Raw genomic sequence first — 19,014 nt, forward strand, 5'->3', positions numbered from 1 at the left:
CTCCCCCTCCTCGGGCAACACTATGCTCTCTGAATCTCCCCCTCCTCGGGCAACACTATGCACTCTGAATCTCCCCCTCCTCGGGCAACACTACGCACTCTGAATCTCCCCCTCCTCGGGCAACACTATGCACTCTGAATCTCCCCCTCCTCGGGCAACACTACGCACTCTGAGTTCCATAATTCCTTGCCTTATTTTGGACACATGTCAGTGGCCACAGCCCTGAAAGTGTAACTGTTAAACTGTAGCACCGTGTGGTCAGTCTGATAACTCCAATAGTTACAGTTGTAACTGGTGTTCCCTGCATGTTACAGACAGTTATCTAATCACACACCAGAAACTACTAGTACAGCACAAACCTCCGTCTAGTCACACACCAGAAACTACTAGTACAGCACAAACCTCCAACGTCTAGCCACACACCAGAAACTACTAGTACAGCACAAACCTCCGTCTAGTCACACACCAGAAACTACTAGTACAGCACAAACCTCCGTCTAGTCACACACCAGAAACTACTAGTACAGCACAAACCTCCGTCTAGTCACACACCAGACACTACTAGTACAGCACAATCCTCCGTCTAGTCACACACCAGACACTACTAGTACAGCACAATCCTCCGTCTAGTCACACACCAGAAACTACTAGTACAGCACAATCCTCCGTCTAGTCACACACCAGAAACTACTAGTACAGCACAAACCTCCGTCTAGTCACACACCAGAAACTACTAGTACAGCACAAACCTCCAACGTCTAGTCACACACCAGAAACTACTAGTACAGCACAAACCTCCAACGTCTAGTCACACACCAGAAACTACTAGTACAGCACAAACCTCCAACGTCTAGTCACACACCAGAAACTACTTGTACAGCACAAACCTCCAATGTCTAGCCACACACCAGAAACTACTAGTACAGCACAAACCTCCGTCTAGTCACACACCAGAAACTACTAGTACAGCACAAACCTCCGTCTAGTCACACACCAGAAACTACTAGTACAGCACAAACCTCCAACGTCTAGTCACACACCAGAAACTACTAGTACAGCACAAACCTCCAACGTCTAGCCACACACCAGAAACTACTAGTACAGCACAAACCTCCAACGTCTAGTCACACACCAGAAACTACTAGTACAGCACAAACCTCCAACGTCTAGTCACACACCAGAAACTACTAGTACAGCACAAACCTCCAACGTCTAGTCACACACCAGAAACTACTAGTACAGCACAAACCTCCAACGTCTAGTCAGGGGCGTCAAACATACGGAACAAACTGAATATACTTTCCAATGACTGAAACCAAATAGAAACGTGATAATGGACCTACATTCATACAGTTTATTGACTGTGTCCTTGTTGCTAATAATCATTTGAAATAAAAGCTAGACTGTCAGGAAGCATCAAATTCCCCCCAAAATGATGGATAGAGGACTGTTTTGACAGGGGATCATTTATACATTTTCATTGCGGCCCTCCGGAACTGGTGGGAGATTGAATGCGGCCCCTGGGAAAAGTGGGTTTGACACCTCCTAGTCACACACACACACACACACACACACACACACACACACACACAGACTATGTGTATTGTCTGAGGGAGATTCAGAGTGAACTTACACAAACTCAAGAAGACGCTCCATAACACAGCTTCGGTGGAAAGTTAGCAACTCTGTATGTGTATAAAACAATTTAAAAATATATATTTTAAAAAATAAATCCCCCTCTCGTTTTCTACTTCCTCGATGAATTGGATGAATCAACTCAAACTGAATTTGTGAAATCACACCGTCCTCGTCTGTGTTACCAAAGCAGACCTAGCAGCCTGCTACAAACCCTAGCTAGCATTAGCTTAGCCGTTCAACGACACCACCAGAACTAGGAATAAAAAAGTGTCTCTGTTCAGTCAGTGAGTGAATGGCTACGTTTGGCCAAAGCCCCGCCTGGGCCCTGGTCACCAGTAGTGCACTATAAAGGGAACACAGTGCTGTTTTGGGATGCTTCCAGTGTGGTGGTTTTAGGGGGATGTTAGCATTGTGTGTAAACTAATGTCTGCCCTTTAAACCTTTTCTCCCCCCTCCTCAGCCTGCCTCGTCTATGGAGCCGATCAGTAAACGCCTGAAGATCGTTGAGGAGGTGAGCAAGCAGGCTGTCTCAAACGGCTCCTGTAATTAGGGCCCTGGGTTCTTCTCCACCCCTGAATTGAGGCACTGCTTTAACCCTCTGGTCATTCTGGTCAAAAGTAGTTCACTATATAGGGAATAGGGTGCCATTTGTGACCGTCTTAATGCTTGACCTCTTCACTCACTCACCCTCAGTACCATTCTCTGTTTGCTGTCTGATTCTACTTTGGCTCGCCTTAGGAGGTACAGCTGGAGGTGTATGTTATGTAGGGGGTACAGCTGGAGTGTATGTTATAGAGGGGTTAGAGGTGTATGTTATGTAGGGGGTACAGCTGGAGGTGTATGTTATGTAGGGGGTACAGCTGGAGGTGTATGTTATGTAGGGGGTACAGCTGGAGGTGTATGTTATGTAGGGGGTACAGCTGGAGGTGTATGTTATGTAGGGGGTACAGCTGGAGGTGTATGTTATGTAGGGGGTACAGCTGGAGGTGTATGTTATGTAGGGGGTACAGCTGGAGGTGTATGTTATGTAGGGGGTACAGCTGGAGGTGTATGTTATGTAGGGGGTACAGCTGGAGGTGTATGTTATGTAGGGGGTACAGCTGGAGGTGTATGTTATGTAGGGGGTACAGCTGGAGGTGTATGTTATGTAGGGGGTACAGCTGGAGGTGTATGTTATGTAGGGGGTACAGCTGGAGGTGTATGTTATGTAGGGGGTACAGCTGGAGGTGTATGTTATGTAGGGGGTACAGCTGGAGGTGTATGTTATGTAGGGGGTACAGCTGGAGGTGTATGTTATGTAGGGGGTACAGCTGGAGGGTATGTTATGTAGGGGTACAGCTGGAGGTGTATGTTATGTAGGGGGTACAGCTGGAGGTGTATGTTATGTAGGGGGTACAGCTGGAGGTGTATGTTATGTAGGGGGTACAGCTGGAGGTGTATGTTATGTAGGGGGTACAGCTGGAGGTGTATGTTATGTAGGGGGTACAGCTGGAGGTGTATGTTATGTAGGGGGTACAGCTGGAGGTGTATGTTATGTAGGGGGTACAGCTGGAGGTGTATGTTATGTAGGGGGTACAGCTGGAGGTGTATGTTATGTAGGGGGTACAGCTGGAGGTGTATGTTATGTAGGGGGTACAGCTGGAGGTGTATGTTATGTAGGGGGTACAGCTGGAGGTGTATGTTATGTAGGGGGTACAGCTGGAGGTGTATGTTATGTAGGGGGTACAGCTGGAGGTGTATGTTATGTAGGGGGTACAGCTGGAGGTGTATGTTATGTAGGGGGTACAGCTGGAGGTGTATGTTATGTAGGGGGTACAGCTGGAGGTGTATGTTATGTAGGGGGTACAGCTGGAGGTGTATGTTATGTAGGGGGTACAGCTGGAGGTGTATGTTATGTAGGGGGTACAGCTGGAGGTGTATGTTATGTAGGGGGTACAGCTGGAGGTGTATGTTATACAGCTGGAGGTGTATGTTAGGGGGTACAGCTGGAGGTGTATGTTATGTAGGGGGTACAGCTGGAGGTGTATGTTATGTAGGGGGTACAGCTGGAGGTGTATGTTATGTAGGGGGTACAGCTGGAGGTGTATGTTATGTAGGGGGTACAGCTGGAGGTGTATGTTATGTAGGGGGTACAGCTGGAGGTGTATGTTATGTAGGGGGTACAGCTGGAGGTGTATGTTATGTAGGGGGTACAGCTGGAGGTGTATGTTATGTAGGGGGGTACAGCTGGAGGTGTATGTTATGTAGGGGGTACAGCTGGAGGTGTATGTTATGTAGGGGGTACAGCTGGAGGTGTATGTTATAGGGGGTACAGCTAGGTGTATGTTATGTAGGGGGTACAGCTGGAGGTGTATGTTATGTAGGGGGTACAGCTGGAGGTGTATGTTATGTAGGGGGTACAGCTGGAGGTGTATGTTATGTAGGGGGTACAGCTGGAGGTGTATGTTATGTAGGGGGTACAGCTGGAGGTGTATGTTATGTAGGGGGTACAGCTGGAGGTGTATGTTATGTAGGGGGTACAGCTGGAGGTGTATGTTATGTAGGGGGTACAGCTGGAGGTGTATGTTATTATACAGCTGGAGGTGTATGGGGTACAGCTGGAGGTGTATGTTATGTAGGGGGTACAGCTGGAGGTGTATGTTATGTAGGGGGTACAGCTGGAGGTGTATGTTATGTAGGGGGTACAGCTGGAGGTGTATGTTATGTAGGGGGTACAGCTGGAGGTGTATGTTATGTAGGGGTACAGCTGGAGGTGTATGTTATGTAGGGGGTACAGCTGGAGGTGTATGTTATGTAGGGGGTACAGCTGGAGGTGTATGTTATGTAGGGGGTACAGCTGGAGGTGTATGTTATGTAGGGGGTACAGCTGGAGGTGTATGTTATGTAGGGGGTACAGCTGGAGGTGTATGTTATGTAGGGGGTACAGCTGGAGGTGTATGTTATGTAGGGGGTACAGCTGGAGGTGTATGTTATGTAGGGGGTACAGCTGGAGGTGTATGTTATGTAGGGGGTACAGCTGGAGGTGTATGTTATGTAGGGGGTACAGCTGGAGGTGTATGTTATGTAGGGGGTACAGCTGGAGGTGTATGTTATGTAGGGGGTACAGCTGGAGGTGTATGTTATGTAGGGGGTACAGCTGGAGGTGTATGTTATGTAGGGGGTACAGCTGGAGGTGTATGTTATGTAGGGGGTACAGCTGGAGGTGTATGTTATGTAGGGGGGGGTACAGCTGGAGGTGTATGTTATGTAGGGGGTACAGCTGGAGGTGTATGTTATGTAGGGGGTACAGCTGGAGGTGTATGTTATGTAGGGGGTACAGCTGGAGGTGTATGTTATGTAGGGGGTACAGCTGGAGGTGTATGTTATGTAGGGGGTACAGCTGGAGGTGTATGTTATGTAGGGGGTACAGCTGGAGGTGTATGTTATGTAGGGGGTACAGCTGGAGGTGTATGTTATGTAGGGGGTACAGCTGGAGGTGTATGTTATGTAGGGGGTACAGCTGGAGGTGTATGTTATGTAGGGGGTACAGCTGGAGGTGTATGTTATGTACAGCTGGAGGGGGGTACAGCTGGAGGTGTATGTTATGTAGGGGGTACAGCTGGAGGTGTATGTTATGTAGGGGGTACAGCTGGAGGTGTATGTTATGTAGGGGGTACAGCTGGAGGTGTATGTTATGTAGGGGGTACAGCTGGAGGTGTATGTTATGTAGGGGGTACAGCTGGAGGTGTATGTTATGTAGGGGGTACAGCTGGAGGTGTATGTTATGTAGGGGGTACAGCTGGAGGTGTATGTTATGTAGGGGGGTACAGCTGGAGGTGTATGTTATGTAGGGGGTACAGCTGGAGGTGTATGTTATGTAGGGGGTACAGCTGGAGGTGTATGTTATGTAGGGGGTACAGCTGGAGGTGTATGTTATGTAGGGGGTACAGCTGGAGGTGTATGTTATGTAGGGGGTACAGCTGGAGGTGTATGTTATGTAGGGGGTACAGCTGGAGGTGTATGTTATGTAGGGGGTACAGCTGGAGGTGTATGTTATGTAGGGGGTACAGCTGGAGTGTATGTTGTTATGCTGGAGGTGGGGGTACAGCTGGAGGTGTATGTTATGTAGGGGGTACAGCTGGAGGTGTATGTTATGTAGGGGGTACAGCTGGAGGTGTATGTTATGTGGGGGGTACAGCTGGAGGTGTATGTTATGTAGGGGGTACAGCTGGAGGTGTATGTTATGTAGGGGGTACAGCTGGAGGTGTATGTTATGTAGGGGGTACAGCTGGAGGTGTATGTTATGTAGGGGGTACAGCTGGAGGTGTATGTTATGTAGGGGGTACAGCTGGAGGTGTATGTTATGTAGGGGGTACAGCTGGAGGTGTATGTTATGTAGGGGGTACAGCTGGAGGTGTATGTTATGTAGGGGGTACAGCTGGAGGTGTATGTTATGTATGGTAGGGGTACAGCTGGAGGTGTATGTTATGTAGGGGGGGTACAGCTGGAGGTGTATGTTATGTAGGGAGGTACAGCTGGAGGTGTATGTTATGTAGGGAGGTACAGCTGGAGGTGTATGTTATGTAGGGGAGGTACAGCTGGAGGTGTATGTTATGTAGGGGGGTACAGCTGGAGGTGTATGTTATGTAGGGAGGTACAGCTGGAGGTGTATGTTATGTAGGGGAGGTACAGCTGGAGGTGTATGTTATGTACAGCTGGGGGGTTACAGCTGTGTAGGTGTACAGCTGTGTTATGTAGGGGGTACAGCTGGAGGTGTATGTTATGTAGGGGGTACAGCTGGAGGTGTATGTTATGTAGGGGGTACAGCTGGAGGTGTATGTTATGTAGGGGTACAGCTGGAGGTGTATGTTATGTAGGGGGTACAGCTGGAGGTGTATGTTATGTAGGGGGTACAGCTGGAGGTGTATGTTATGTACAGCTGGAGGTGGGGTACAGCTGGAGGTGTATGTTATGTAGGGGGTACAGCTGGAGGTGTATGTTATGTAGGGGTACAGCTGGAGGTGTATGTTATGTAGGGGGTACAGCTGGAGGTGTATGTTATGTAGGGGGTACAGCTGGAGGTGTATGTTATAGGGGGTACAGCTGGAGGTGTATGTTATGTAGGGGGTACAGCTGGAGGTGTATGTTATGTAGGGGGTACAGCTGGAGGTGTATGTTATGTTATGGGAGGTACAGCTGGAGGTGTATGTTATGTAGGGGAGGTACAGCTGGAGGTGTATGTTATGTAGGGGGGGTACAGCTGGAGGTGTATGTTATGTAGGGGGGTACAGCTGGAGGTGTATGTTATGTAGGGGGTACAGCTGGAGGTGTATGTTATGTAGAGGTACAGCTGGAGGTGTATGTTATGTAGGGGTACAGCTGGAGGTGTATGTTATGTAGGGGGTACAGCTGGAGGTGTATGTTATGTAGAGGTACAGCTGGAGGTGTATGTTATGTAGAGGTACAGCTGGAGGTGTATGTTATGTAGGGGGTACAGCTGGAGGTGTATGTTATGTAGGGGGTACAGCTGGAGGTGTATGTTATGTAGAGGTACAGCTGGAGGTGTATGTTATGTAGGGGGTACAGCTGGAGGTGTATGTTATGTAGGGGGTACAGCTGGAGGTGTATGTTATGTAGGGGGTACAGCTGGAGGTGTATGTTATGTAGAGGTACAGCTGGAGGTGTATGTTATGTAGAGGGGTACAGCTGGAGGTGTATGTTATGTAGAGGGGTACAGCTGGAGGTGTATGTTATGTAGGGGGTACAGCTAGAGGTGTATGTTATGTAGGGGGGTACAGCTGGAGGTGTATGTTATGTAGAGGGGTACAGCTGGAGGTGTATGTTATGTATGGGGGTACAGCTGGAGGTGTATGTTATGTAGGGGGTACAGCTGGAGGTGTATGTTATGTAGGGGGGTACAGCTGGAGGTGTATGTTATGTAGAGGGGTACAGCTGGAGGTGTATGTTATGTAGAGGGGTACAGCTGGAGGTGTATGTTATGTAGGGGGTACAGCTGGAGGTGTATGTTATGTAGGGGGGTACAGCTGGAGGTGTATGTTATGTAGGGGGGTACAGCTGGAGGTGTATGTTATGTAGGGGGTACAGCTGGCCACTGCCAGTGTTTGTTTTCCATGTGGGTTTCAGACGTGTGTCTATTTATCACATGAATGTCTGTCCTTGGTTTCAGTCTTCACTCTGAGGAAGACTATTTATACCACAGAGCCCCGCGGTGCTTCCTACATGGCACATACTGAATGGCATTTATTTCATACAGACAGCAAGTACTACATCAGATATTAAGACCCAGTAGATACAGCGTGTTTGTTCTCCTCTGTGGTCGGGAACTCTCGATGCGCCTGTTAAAATGACGGTGGTGTTTTTGTTCTTGTTCGGTCTGTACAGGACACGAGGTCAACGTCTATCCAAGCTGCAGACAGCACTGCCATCAATGGCAGTATTACTCCCACAGACAAACGGTAGGAGATACTGTAGTAATATATGTTTAGCAGTATTACTCCCACAGACAAACGGTAGGAGATACTGTAGTAATATATGTTTAGCAGTATTACTCCCACAGACAAACGGTAGGAGATACTGTAGTAATATATGTTTAGCAGTATTACTCCCACAGACAAACGGTAGGAGATACTGTAGTAATATATATATATATATAACAGTATTACTCCCACAGACAAACGGTAGGACATACTGTAGTAATATATATAACTGTATTATCTCCATGTCTCTCCTATATTCCATCAGTAGTACAGGCTGTTCACTCTGCGTGTATTAATGGAATAAAATAAACTCTCCTGCAAGTGATGTTTTTCTCACAATGGTCTTCCAAGCCGTTGTGGAGTTGACGAAACGTCCCCTCGTCAACTCTGCTGCAGTGTAACTTGATGATGGAGTGACGCGTTGGTCACCTGCTGCACCCATATAGTGGACCAGGATCTGTATTTACACACTGTGCTGATACTTTTACATTACCTGATCCTAGACCAGCTCTATGACTGAATACTGGTCCTATTAGATTACATGGACAGGTGGGACCTGATCCTAGACCAGCTGACTGAATACTGGTCCTATTAGATTACATGGACAGGTGGGACCTGATCCTAGAACAGCTCTATGACTGAATACTGGTCCTTTTAGATTACATGGACAGGGGGGACCTGATCCTAGACCAGCTCTATGACTGAATACTGGTCCTTTTAGATTACATGGACAGGTAGGACCTGATCCTAGACCAGCTCTATGAATGAATACTGGTCCTTTTAGATTACATGGACAGGTAGGACCTGATCCTAGATCAGCTGTATGACTGAATACTGGTCCTATTAGATTACATGGACAGGGGGGACCTGATCCTAGACCAGCTCTATGACTGAATACTGGTCCTTTTAGATTACATGGACAGGGGGGACCTGATCCTAGACCAGCTGTATGACTGAATACTGGCCCCAGTTGTTTTTTTTTGTCCATCAGGAAAAGGAATAAAAATGTAAACTTGTCTTTCCTTTACAGGATAGGGTTCCTGGGGCTGGGGCTTATGGGTAGCGGAATCGTGTCCAACCTGTTAAAGATGGGCCACGTCGTCACGGTGTGGAATCGCACAGTAGAAAAGGTACCACAAGACAACCAACATGTGAGAAAATACGATACAGAATTTACTCCTGTGATTCCGTCAAAACTATTATTATTTAAACCACAGTTATTTGGTACAGTATTTTATGTTATGCAAAAAAAAAATCATTTATTTATAATGTAAAGTAACAAAGTTTGGGTTTGGTGCTGATTTTGACCTACGTCCTGTAGTGACATCACTTCCTGTGAGCTCACTTCCTGCCTTGTTCCTGTTGTCTTCCCGCTGCAGTGTGACCTGTTCATCCAGGAGGGGGCCAGGTTAGGGCGGACCCCAGCAGAGGTGGTCTCCATGTGTGACATCACTTTCTCCTGCGTCTCAGACCCCAAGGCTGCCAGGGATGTAAGTAACTAAGGAAACATCTCAACAGACGATGTGTGTAGTCCGGCCAGATTTCAGGGCAGGTGAGAGAGTGAGATGTTTGTATGTGTGTAGTCAGGCCAGATTTCCAGGCAGGTGAGAGAGTGAGATGTTTGTATGTGTGTAGTCAGGCCAGATTTCCAGGCAGGTGAGATGTTTGTATGTGTGTAGTCAGGCCAGATTTCAGGGCAGGTGAGAGTGATGTTTGTATGTGTGTAGTCAGGCCAGATTTCCAGGCAGGTGAGATGTTTGTATGTGTGTAGTCAGGCTAGATTTCCAGGCAGGTGAGATGTTTGTATGTGTGTAGTCAGGCCAGATTTCCAGGCAGGTGAGAGAGTGAGATGTTCTAAACAGACAGGCTGCCATGTTGCTGATGGTAGTGAGCTTGGTGTGATAAGTATTGTAATGCCTTTTAGTTCTGACTGCAGTGACTAATTTATCTCACAATGTATGACTGTTGTATAATACCCCTCCCTTTCTCTCCCCCACTCTCTCTCTCTCTCCCACTCTCTTTCTCTCCCCCACTCTCTTTCTCTCCCCCACTCTCTTTCTCTCCCCCACTCTCTTTCTCTCCCCCACTCTCTTTCTCTCCCCCCACTCTCTTTCTCTCCCCCACTCTCTTTCTCTCCCCCACTCTCTTTCTCTCCCCCACTCTCTTTCTCTCCCCCACTCTCTTTCTCTCCCCCACTCTCTCTCTCTCTCCCCCACTCTCTCTCTCTCCCCCACTCTCTCTCTCTCTCCCACTCTCTCTCCCCCACTCTCTCTCTCCCCCACTCTCTCTCTCCCCCACTCTCTCTCTCCCCCACTCTCTCTCTCCCCCACTCTCTCTCTCCCCCACTCTCTCTCTCCCCCACTCTCTCTCTCCCCCACTCTCTTTCTCTCCCCCACTCTCTCTCTCTCCCCCACTCTCTTTCTCTCCCCCACTCTCTTTCTCTCCCCCACTTTCTTTCTCTCCCCCACTCTCTTTCTCTCCCCCACTCTCTCTCTCCCCCACTCTCTCTCTCTCCCCCACTCTCTCTCTCTCCCCCCTCTCTCTCTCCCCCACTCTCTCTCTCTCCCCCACTCTCTCTCTCTCCCCCACTCTCTCTCTCTCCCCCACTCTCTCTCTCTCTCCCACTCTCTCTCTCTCCCACTCTCTCTCCCCCACTCTCTCTCTCTCTCTCCCCCACTCTCTCTCTCCCCCACTCTCTCTCTCCCCCACTCTCTCTCTCCCCCACTCTCTCTCTCCCCCACTCTCTCTCTCCCCCACTCTCTCTCTCCCCCACTCTCTCTCTCCCCCACTCTCTCTCTCTCCCCCACTCTCTCTCTCTCCCCCACTCTCTCTCTCTCCCCCACTCTCTCTCTCTCCCCCACTCTCTCTCTCCCCCACTCTCTCTCTCTCCCCCACTCTCTCTCTCTCCCCCACTCTCTCTCTCTCCCCCACTCTCTCTCTCTCCCCACTCTCTCTCTCTCTCCCCCTCTCTCTCTCTCCCCCACTCTCTCTCTCTCCCCCACTCTCTCTCTCCCCACTCTCTCTCTCCCCCACTCTCTCTCCCCCACTCTCTCTCTCCCCCACTCTCTCTCCCCCACTCTCTCTCTCCCCCACTCTCTCTCTCCACCACTCCCTCTCTCCACCACTCCCTCTCTCCACCACTCCCTCTCTCCCCCCCTCCCTCTCTCCCCCCCTCCCTCTCTCCCCCACTCTCTCTCTCCCCCCCTCTCTCTCCCCCACTCTCTCTCTCCCCCACTCTCTCTCTCTCTCTCTCTCCCCCTCTCTCTCTCTCTCCCCCACTCTCTCTCTCCCCCACTCTCTCTCTCCCCCACTCTCTCTCTCTCTCCCCACTCTCTCTCTCCCCCACTCTCTCTCTCTCCCCCACTCTCTCTCTCCCCCACTCTCTCTCTCCCCCACTCTCTCTCCCCCCCTCTCCCCCTCTCTCTCTCCCCCACTCTCTCTCCCCCACTCTCTCTCTCTCCCCCACTCTCTCTCTCTCCCCCACTCTCTCTCTCTCCCCCACTCTCTCTCTCCCCCACTCTCTCTCTCCCCACTCTCTCTCTCCCCCACTCTCTCTCTCCCCCACTCTCTTCTCTCTCTTCTCTTCTCTTCTCTCCTCTTCTCTATCTATCTCTCTTCTCTATCTATCTCTCTTCTCTATCTATCTCTCTTCTCTATCTATCTCTCTTCTCTCTCTCTTCTGTCTCTCTTCTGTCTCTCTCTCTCGTTCTCTCTCTTTGCCAGTTGGTGCTGGGTCCCAGTGGAGTGCTCCAGGGCATCAGGCCAGGGAAATGTTACGTAGAGATGTCTACCGTGGATCCAGAGACCATCACAGAGCTCTCACAGGTATACACACACACACACACACACACACACACACACACAGAGCTCTCGCAGGTACACACACACAGAGCTCTCGCAGGTACACACACACACACAGAGCTCTCGCAGGTACACACACACACACAGAGCTCTCGCAGGTACACACACACACACAGAGCTCTCGCAGGTACACACACACACACAGAGCTCTCGCAGGTATACACACACACACACAGAGCTCTCGCAGGTATACACACACACACACAGAGCTCTCGCAGGTATACACACACACACAGAGCTCTCGCAGGTACACACACACACACAGAGCTCTCGCAGGTACACACACACACACACAGAGCTCTCGCAGGTACACACACACACACAGAGCTCTCGCAGGTATACACACACACAGAGCTCTCGCAGGTATACACACACACAGAGCTCTCGCAGGTATACACACACACACAGAGCTCTCGCAGGTATACACACACACACAGAGCTCTCGCAGGTATACACACACACAGAGCTCTCGCAGGTATACACACACACACACAGAGCTCTCGCAGGTATACACACACACACACACAGAGCTCTCGCAGGTATACACACACACACACAGAGCTCTCGCAGGTATACACACACACACAGAGCTCTCGCAGGTATACACACACACAGAGCTCTCGCATGTATACACACACACAGAGCTCTCGCAGGTATACACACACACACAGAGCTCTCGCAGGTATACACACACACACAGAGCTCTCGCAGGTATACACACACACACACAGAGCTCTCGCAGGTATACACACACACACACAGAGCTCTCGCAGGTATACACACACACACAGAGCTCTCGCAGGTATACACACACACACACAGAGCTCTCGCAGGTATACACACACACACAGAGCTCTCGCAGGTATACACACACACACACAGAGCTCTCGCAGGTATACACACACACACACACACAGAGCTCTCGCAGGTATACACACACACACACAGAGCTCTCGCAGGTATACACACACACACACAGAGCTCTCGCAGGTATACACACACACACACAGAGCTCTCGCAGGTATACACACACACACACAGAGCTCTCGCAGGTATACACACACACACACACACACACACACAGAGCTCTCGCAGGTATACACACACACACACACACACACACACAGAGCTCTCGCAGGTATACACACACACACACACACACAGAGCTCTCGCAGGTATACACACACACACACAGAGCTCTCGCAGGTATACACACACACACACACACAGAGCTCTCGCAGGTATACACACACACACACACACAGAGCTCTCGCAGGTATACACACACACACACACACAGAGCTCTCGCAGGTATACACACACACACACACACAGAGCTCTCGCAGGTATACACACACACACACACACAGAGCTCTCGCAGGTATACACACACACACACACACAGAGCTCTCGCAGGTATACACACACACACACACACACAGAGCTCTCGCAGGTATACACACACACACACACACACACACACAGAGCTCTCGCAGGTATACACACACACACACACACACAGAGCTCTCGCAGGTATACACACACACACACACACACAGAGCTCTCGCAGGTATACACACAGAGCTCTCGCAGGTATACACACACAGAGCTCTCGCAGGTATACGCACACGCACACACTGAGCTCTCGCAGGTATACACACACACACACACACACACACACACACACACACAGAGCTCTCGCAGGTATACACACACAGAGCTCTCGCAGGTATACGCACACGCACACACAGAGCTCTCGCAGGTATACACACACGCACACACAGAGCTCTCGCAGGTATACACACACGCACACACAGAGCTCTCGCAGGTATACGCACACACAGAGCTCTCGCAGGTATACACACACACACACTGAGCTCTCGCAGGTATACACACACACACACTGAGCTCTCGCAGGTATACACACACACACAGAGCTCTCGCAGGTATACACACACACACACAGAGCTCTCGCAGGTATACACACACACACAGAGCTCTCGCAGGTATACACACACACACACAGAGCTCTCGCAGGTATACACACACACACACACACAGAGCTCTCGCAGGTATACACACACACACACACAGAGCTCTCGCAGGTATGCACACACACACACACACACACAGAGCTCTCGCAGGTATACACACACACACACACACACAGAGCTCTCGCAGGTATACACACACACACACACACAGAGCTCTCGCAGGTATACACACACACACACACACAGAGCTCTCGCAGGTATACACACACACACACACACAGAGCTCTCGCAGGTATACACACACACACACACACAGAGCTCTCGCAGGTATACACACACACACACACACACAGAGCTCTCGCAGGTATACACACACACACACACAGAGCTCTCGCAGGTATACACACACACACAGAGCTCTCGCAGGTATACACACACACACACACACACAGAGCTCTCGCAGGTATACACACACACACACACACACAGAGCTCTCGCAGGTATACACACACACACACACACAGAGCTCTCGCAGGTATACACACACACACACACACACACACACAGAGCTCTCGCAGGTATACACAAACACACACACACAGAGCTCTCGCAGGTATATACACACACACACACACACACACACACACACACAGAGCTCTCGCAGGTATACACACACACACACACACACACACACACACAGAGCTCTCGCAGGTATATACACACACACACACACACACACACAGAGCTCTCGCAGGTATACACACACACACACACACACACACACAGAGCTCTCGCAGGTATACACACACACACACACACACACACAGAGCTCTCGCAGGTATACACACACACACACACAGAGCTCTCGCAGGTATACACACACACACACACACACAGAGCTCTCGCAGGTATACACACACACACACACACAGAGCTCTCGCAGGTATACACACACACACACACACAGAGCTCTCGCAGGTATACACACACACACACACACAGAGCTCTCGCAGGTATACACACACACACACACACACACACACAGAGCTCTCGCAGGTATACACACACACACACACACAGAGCTCTCGCAGGTATACACACACACACACACAGAGCTCTCGCAGGTATACACACACACACACACACAGAGCTCTCGCAGGTATACACACACACACACACAGAGCTCTCGCAGGTATACACACACACACACACAGAGCTCTCGCAGGTATACACACACACACACACACAGAGCTCTCGCAGGTATACACACACACACACACAGAGCTCTCGCAGGTACACACACACACACAGAGCTCTCGCAGGTACACACACACACACACAGAGCTCTCGCAGGTACACACACACACACAGAGCTCTCGCAGGTACACACACACACACACACAGAGCTCTCGCAGGTACACACACACACACAGAGCTCTCGCAGGTACACACACACACACAGAGCTCTCGCAGGTACACACACACACACAGAGCTCTCGCAGGTACACACACACACACAGAGCTCTCGCAGGTACACACACACACACACAGAGCTCTCGCAGGTATACACACACACACAGAGCTCTCGCAGGTATACACACACACACACACACAGATCTCTCGCAGGTATACATACACACACACACACACACACACAGAGCTCTCGCAGGTATACACACACACACACACACACACACACAGAGCTCTCGCAGGTATACACACACACACACACACACACAGAGCTCTCGCAGGTATACACACACACACACACACACACACACAGAGCTCTCGCAGGTATACACACACACACACACAGAGCTCTCGCAGGTATACACACACACACACACACACACACACAGAGCTCTCGCAGGTATACACACACACACACACACAGAGCTCTCGCAGGTATACACACACACACACACACACAGAGCTCTCGCAGGTATACACACACACACACACACACAGAGCTCTCGCAGGTATACACACACAGAGCTCTCGCAGGTATACACACACACACACACACACACACACACACAGAGCTCTCGCAGGTATACACACACAGAGCTCTCGCAGGTATACACACACAGAGCTCTCGCAGGTATACACACACACACACACACACACACACACAGAGCTCTCGCAGGTATACACACACACACACAGAGCTCTCGCAGGTATACACACACACACAGAGCTCTCGCAGGTATACACACACACACAGAGCTCTCGCAGGTATACACACACACACACAGAGCTCTCGCAGGTATACACACACACACAGAGCTCTCGCAGGTATACACACACACACACAGAGCTCTCGCAGGTATACACACACACACACAGAGCTCTCGCAGGTATACACACACAGAGCTCTCGCAGGTATACACACAGAGAGCTCTCGCAGGTATACACACAGAGAGCTCTCGCAGGTATACACACAGAGCTCTCGCAGGTATACACACAGAGAGCTCTCGCAGGTATACACACAGAGAGCTCTCGCAGGTATACACACAGAGAGCTCTCGCAGGTATACACACAGAGAGCTCTCGCAGGTATACACACAGAGAGCTCTCGCAGGTATACACACAGAGAGCTCTACACACACACAGGTATACACACAGAGAGCTCTCGCAGGTATACACACAGAGAGCTCTCGCAGGTATACACACAGAGAGCTCTCGCAGGTATACACACAGAGAGCTCTCGCAGGTATACACACAGAGAGCTCTCGCAGGTATACACACAGAGAGCTCTCGCAGGTATACACACAGAGAGCTCTCGCAGGTATACACACAGAGAGCTCTCGCAGGTATACACACAGAGAGCTCTCGCAGGTATACACACAGAGAGCTCTCGCAGGTATACACACAGAGAGCTCTCGCAGGTATACACACAGAGAGCTCTCGCAGGTATACACACAGAGAGCTCTCGCAGGTATACACACAGAGAGCTCTCGCAGGTATACACACAGAGAGCTCTCGCAGGTATACACACACACACACAGCTCTCGCAGGTATACACACACACACACAGCTCTCGCAGGTATACACACACACACACACAGCTCTCGCAGGTATACACACACACACACAGCTCTCGCAGGTATACACACACACACACAGCTCTCGCAGGTACACACACACACACAGCTCTCGCAGGTATACACACACACACAGCTCTCGCAGGTATACACACACACACACAGCTCTCGCAGGTATACACACACACACACAGCTCTCGCAGGTATACACACACACACACAGCTCTCGCAGGTATACACACACACACACAGCTCTCGCAGGTATACACACACACACACAGCTCTCGCAGGTATACACACACACAGAGAGCTCTCGCAGGTATACACACACACACAGAGCTCTCGCAGGTATACACACACACACAGAGCTCTCGCAGGTATACACACACACACACACAGAGCTCTCGCAGGTATACACACACACACACACACAGAGCTCTCGCAGGTATACACACACACACACACACAGAGCTCTCGCAGGTATACACACACACACAGAGCTCTCGCAGGTATACACACACACACAGAGCTCTCGCAGGTATACACACACACACAGAGCTCTCGCAGGTATACACACACACAGAGAGCTCTCGCAGGTATACACACAGAGAGCTCTCGCAGGTATACACACAGAGAGCTCTCGCAGGTATACACACAGAGAGCTCTCGCAGGTATACACACACACAGCTCTCGCAGGTATACACACACACAGCTCTCGCAGGTATACACACACACAGCTCTCGCAGGTATACACACACACAGCTCTCGCAGGTACACACACACACAGCTCTCGCAGGTACACACACACACAGCTCTCGCAGGTATACACACACAGCTCTCGCAGGTATACACACACACTCACAGAGCTCTCGCAGGTATACACACACACAGAGCTCTCGCAGGTATACACACACACAGCTTGTGATTCCAGGTGTATGCTACTCCCACTGTCACTAGGTCATCATCACTCTCCCATTGGGTACTGTCATTACATCATCAATCGTCTTATCCTATGCTCTCTCATTGGCTCCTCTACTGCCACACCACTGTCTGATTGGCTCCTGTCTGACTGTCATTAGGTGATATCGTCGCGGGGCGGCCGCTTCCTGGAGGCTCCTGTGGCTGGGAGCCAGCAGGTATCTAACGAGGGCATGCTGGTCATCCTAGCGGCCGGAGACAGGACGGTCTATGAAGACTGCAGCTCCTGTTTCCAGGCCATGGGCAAGACCTCATTCTTCCTAGGTAGATGGTTTGAATTTTACGAGTGTCTTATCCCAGGGATATCCAATTTCCTGTGTGTTATCAGGTGAAGCAGGCTAACGTGTGTGTTATCAGGTGAAGCAAGCTAACGTGTGTGTGTGTGTGTGTGTGTGTGTTATCAGGTGAGGTGGGTAACGCAGCGAGGATGATGCTGATCCTCAACATGGTACAGGGAAGCTTCATGGCAACCATCGCTGAGGGGCTGACCCTAGCCCAGGCCACAGGCCAATCACAGCATACCTTCCTGGACATCCTGTCTCAGGGTCAGATGGCCAGCACCTTCGTGGACCAAAAATGCCAGAGTGAGTCAGAGACTAAAGGCACTGCTGAGTCAGAGACTAAAGGCACTGCTGAGTCAGAGACTAAAGGCACTGCTGAGTCAGAGACTAAAGGCACTGCTGAGTCAGAGACTAAAGGCACTGCTGAGTCAGAGACTAAAGGCACTGCTGAGTCAGAGACTAAAGGCACTGCTGAGTCAGAGACTAAAGGCACTGCTGAGTCAGAGACTAAAGGCACTGCTGAGTCAGAGACTAAAGGCACTGCTGAGTCAGAGACTAAAGGCACTGCTGAGTCAGAGACTAAAGGCACTGCTGAGTCAGAGACTAAAGGCACTGCTGAGTCAGTCAGCAGAAAATACACTGTCTTCCAGATGGTACCCTATTCCCTATATAGTCCACTATATTAGACCAGAGCCCTATTCCCTATATAGCGACCTACTTTAGACCAGAACCCTATTCCCTAT

At 50.3% G+C, this 19,014-nt stretch overlaps 1 protein-coding gene and 1 non-coding gene across 2 annotated transcripts in view; both read left to right on the plus strand.

The window, feature by feature from the left end:
* Window positions 1-19,014, plus strand: part of LOC121845395 (putative oxidoreductase GLYR1) — a 36,687-nt gene that overhangs the window by 15,502 nt on the left and 2,171 nt on the right. The window contains exons 8-14 of the mRNA XM_042316666.1: window positions 2,099-2,149; window positions 8,020-8,093; window positions 9,145-9,265; window positions 9,494-9,604; window positions 11,838-11,939; window positions 18,092-18,254; window positions 18,395-18,574. Coding sequence (XP_042172600.1) covers window positions 2,099-2,149; window positions 8,020-8,093; window positions 9,145-9,265; window positions 9,494-9,604; window positions 11,838-11,939; window positions 18,092-18,254; window positions 18,395-18,574 — 802 coding nt within the window. The remainder of the gene's footprint in view (window positions 1-2,098; window positions 2,150-8,019; window positions 8,094-9,144; window positions 9,266-9,493; window positions 9,605-11,837; window positions 11,940-18,091; window positions 18,255-18,394; window positions 18,575-19,014) is intronic.
* LOC121845399 lies at window positions 8,431-8,514 on the plus strand. Its single transcript, XR_006082545.1, has one exon. It is a non-coding gene; the product is annotated as a small nucleolar RNA SNORD35 (small nucleolar RNA).

Source organism: Oncorhynchus tshawytscha, unplaced genomic scaffold, assembly GCF_018296145.1.
Source record: "Oncorhynchus tshawytscha isolate Ot180627B unplaced genomic scaffold, Otsh_v2.0 Un_contig_6540_pilon_pilon, whole genome shotgun sequence".
NCBI lineage: Eukaryota > Metazoa > Chordata > Actinopteri > Salmoniformes > Salmonidae > Oncorhynchus > Oncorhynchus tshawytscha.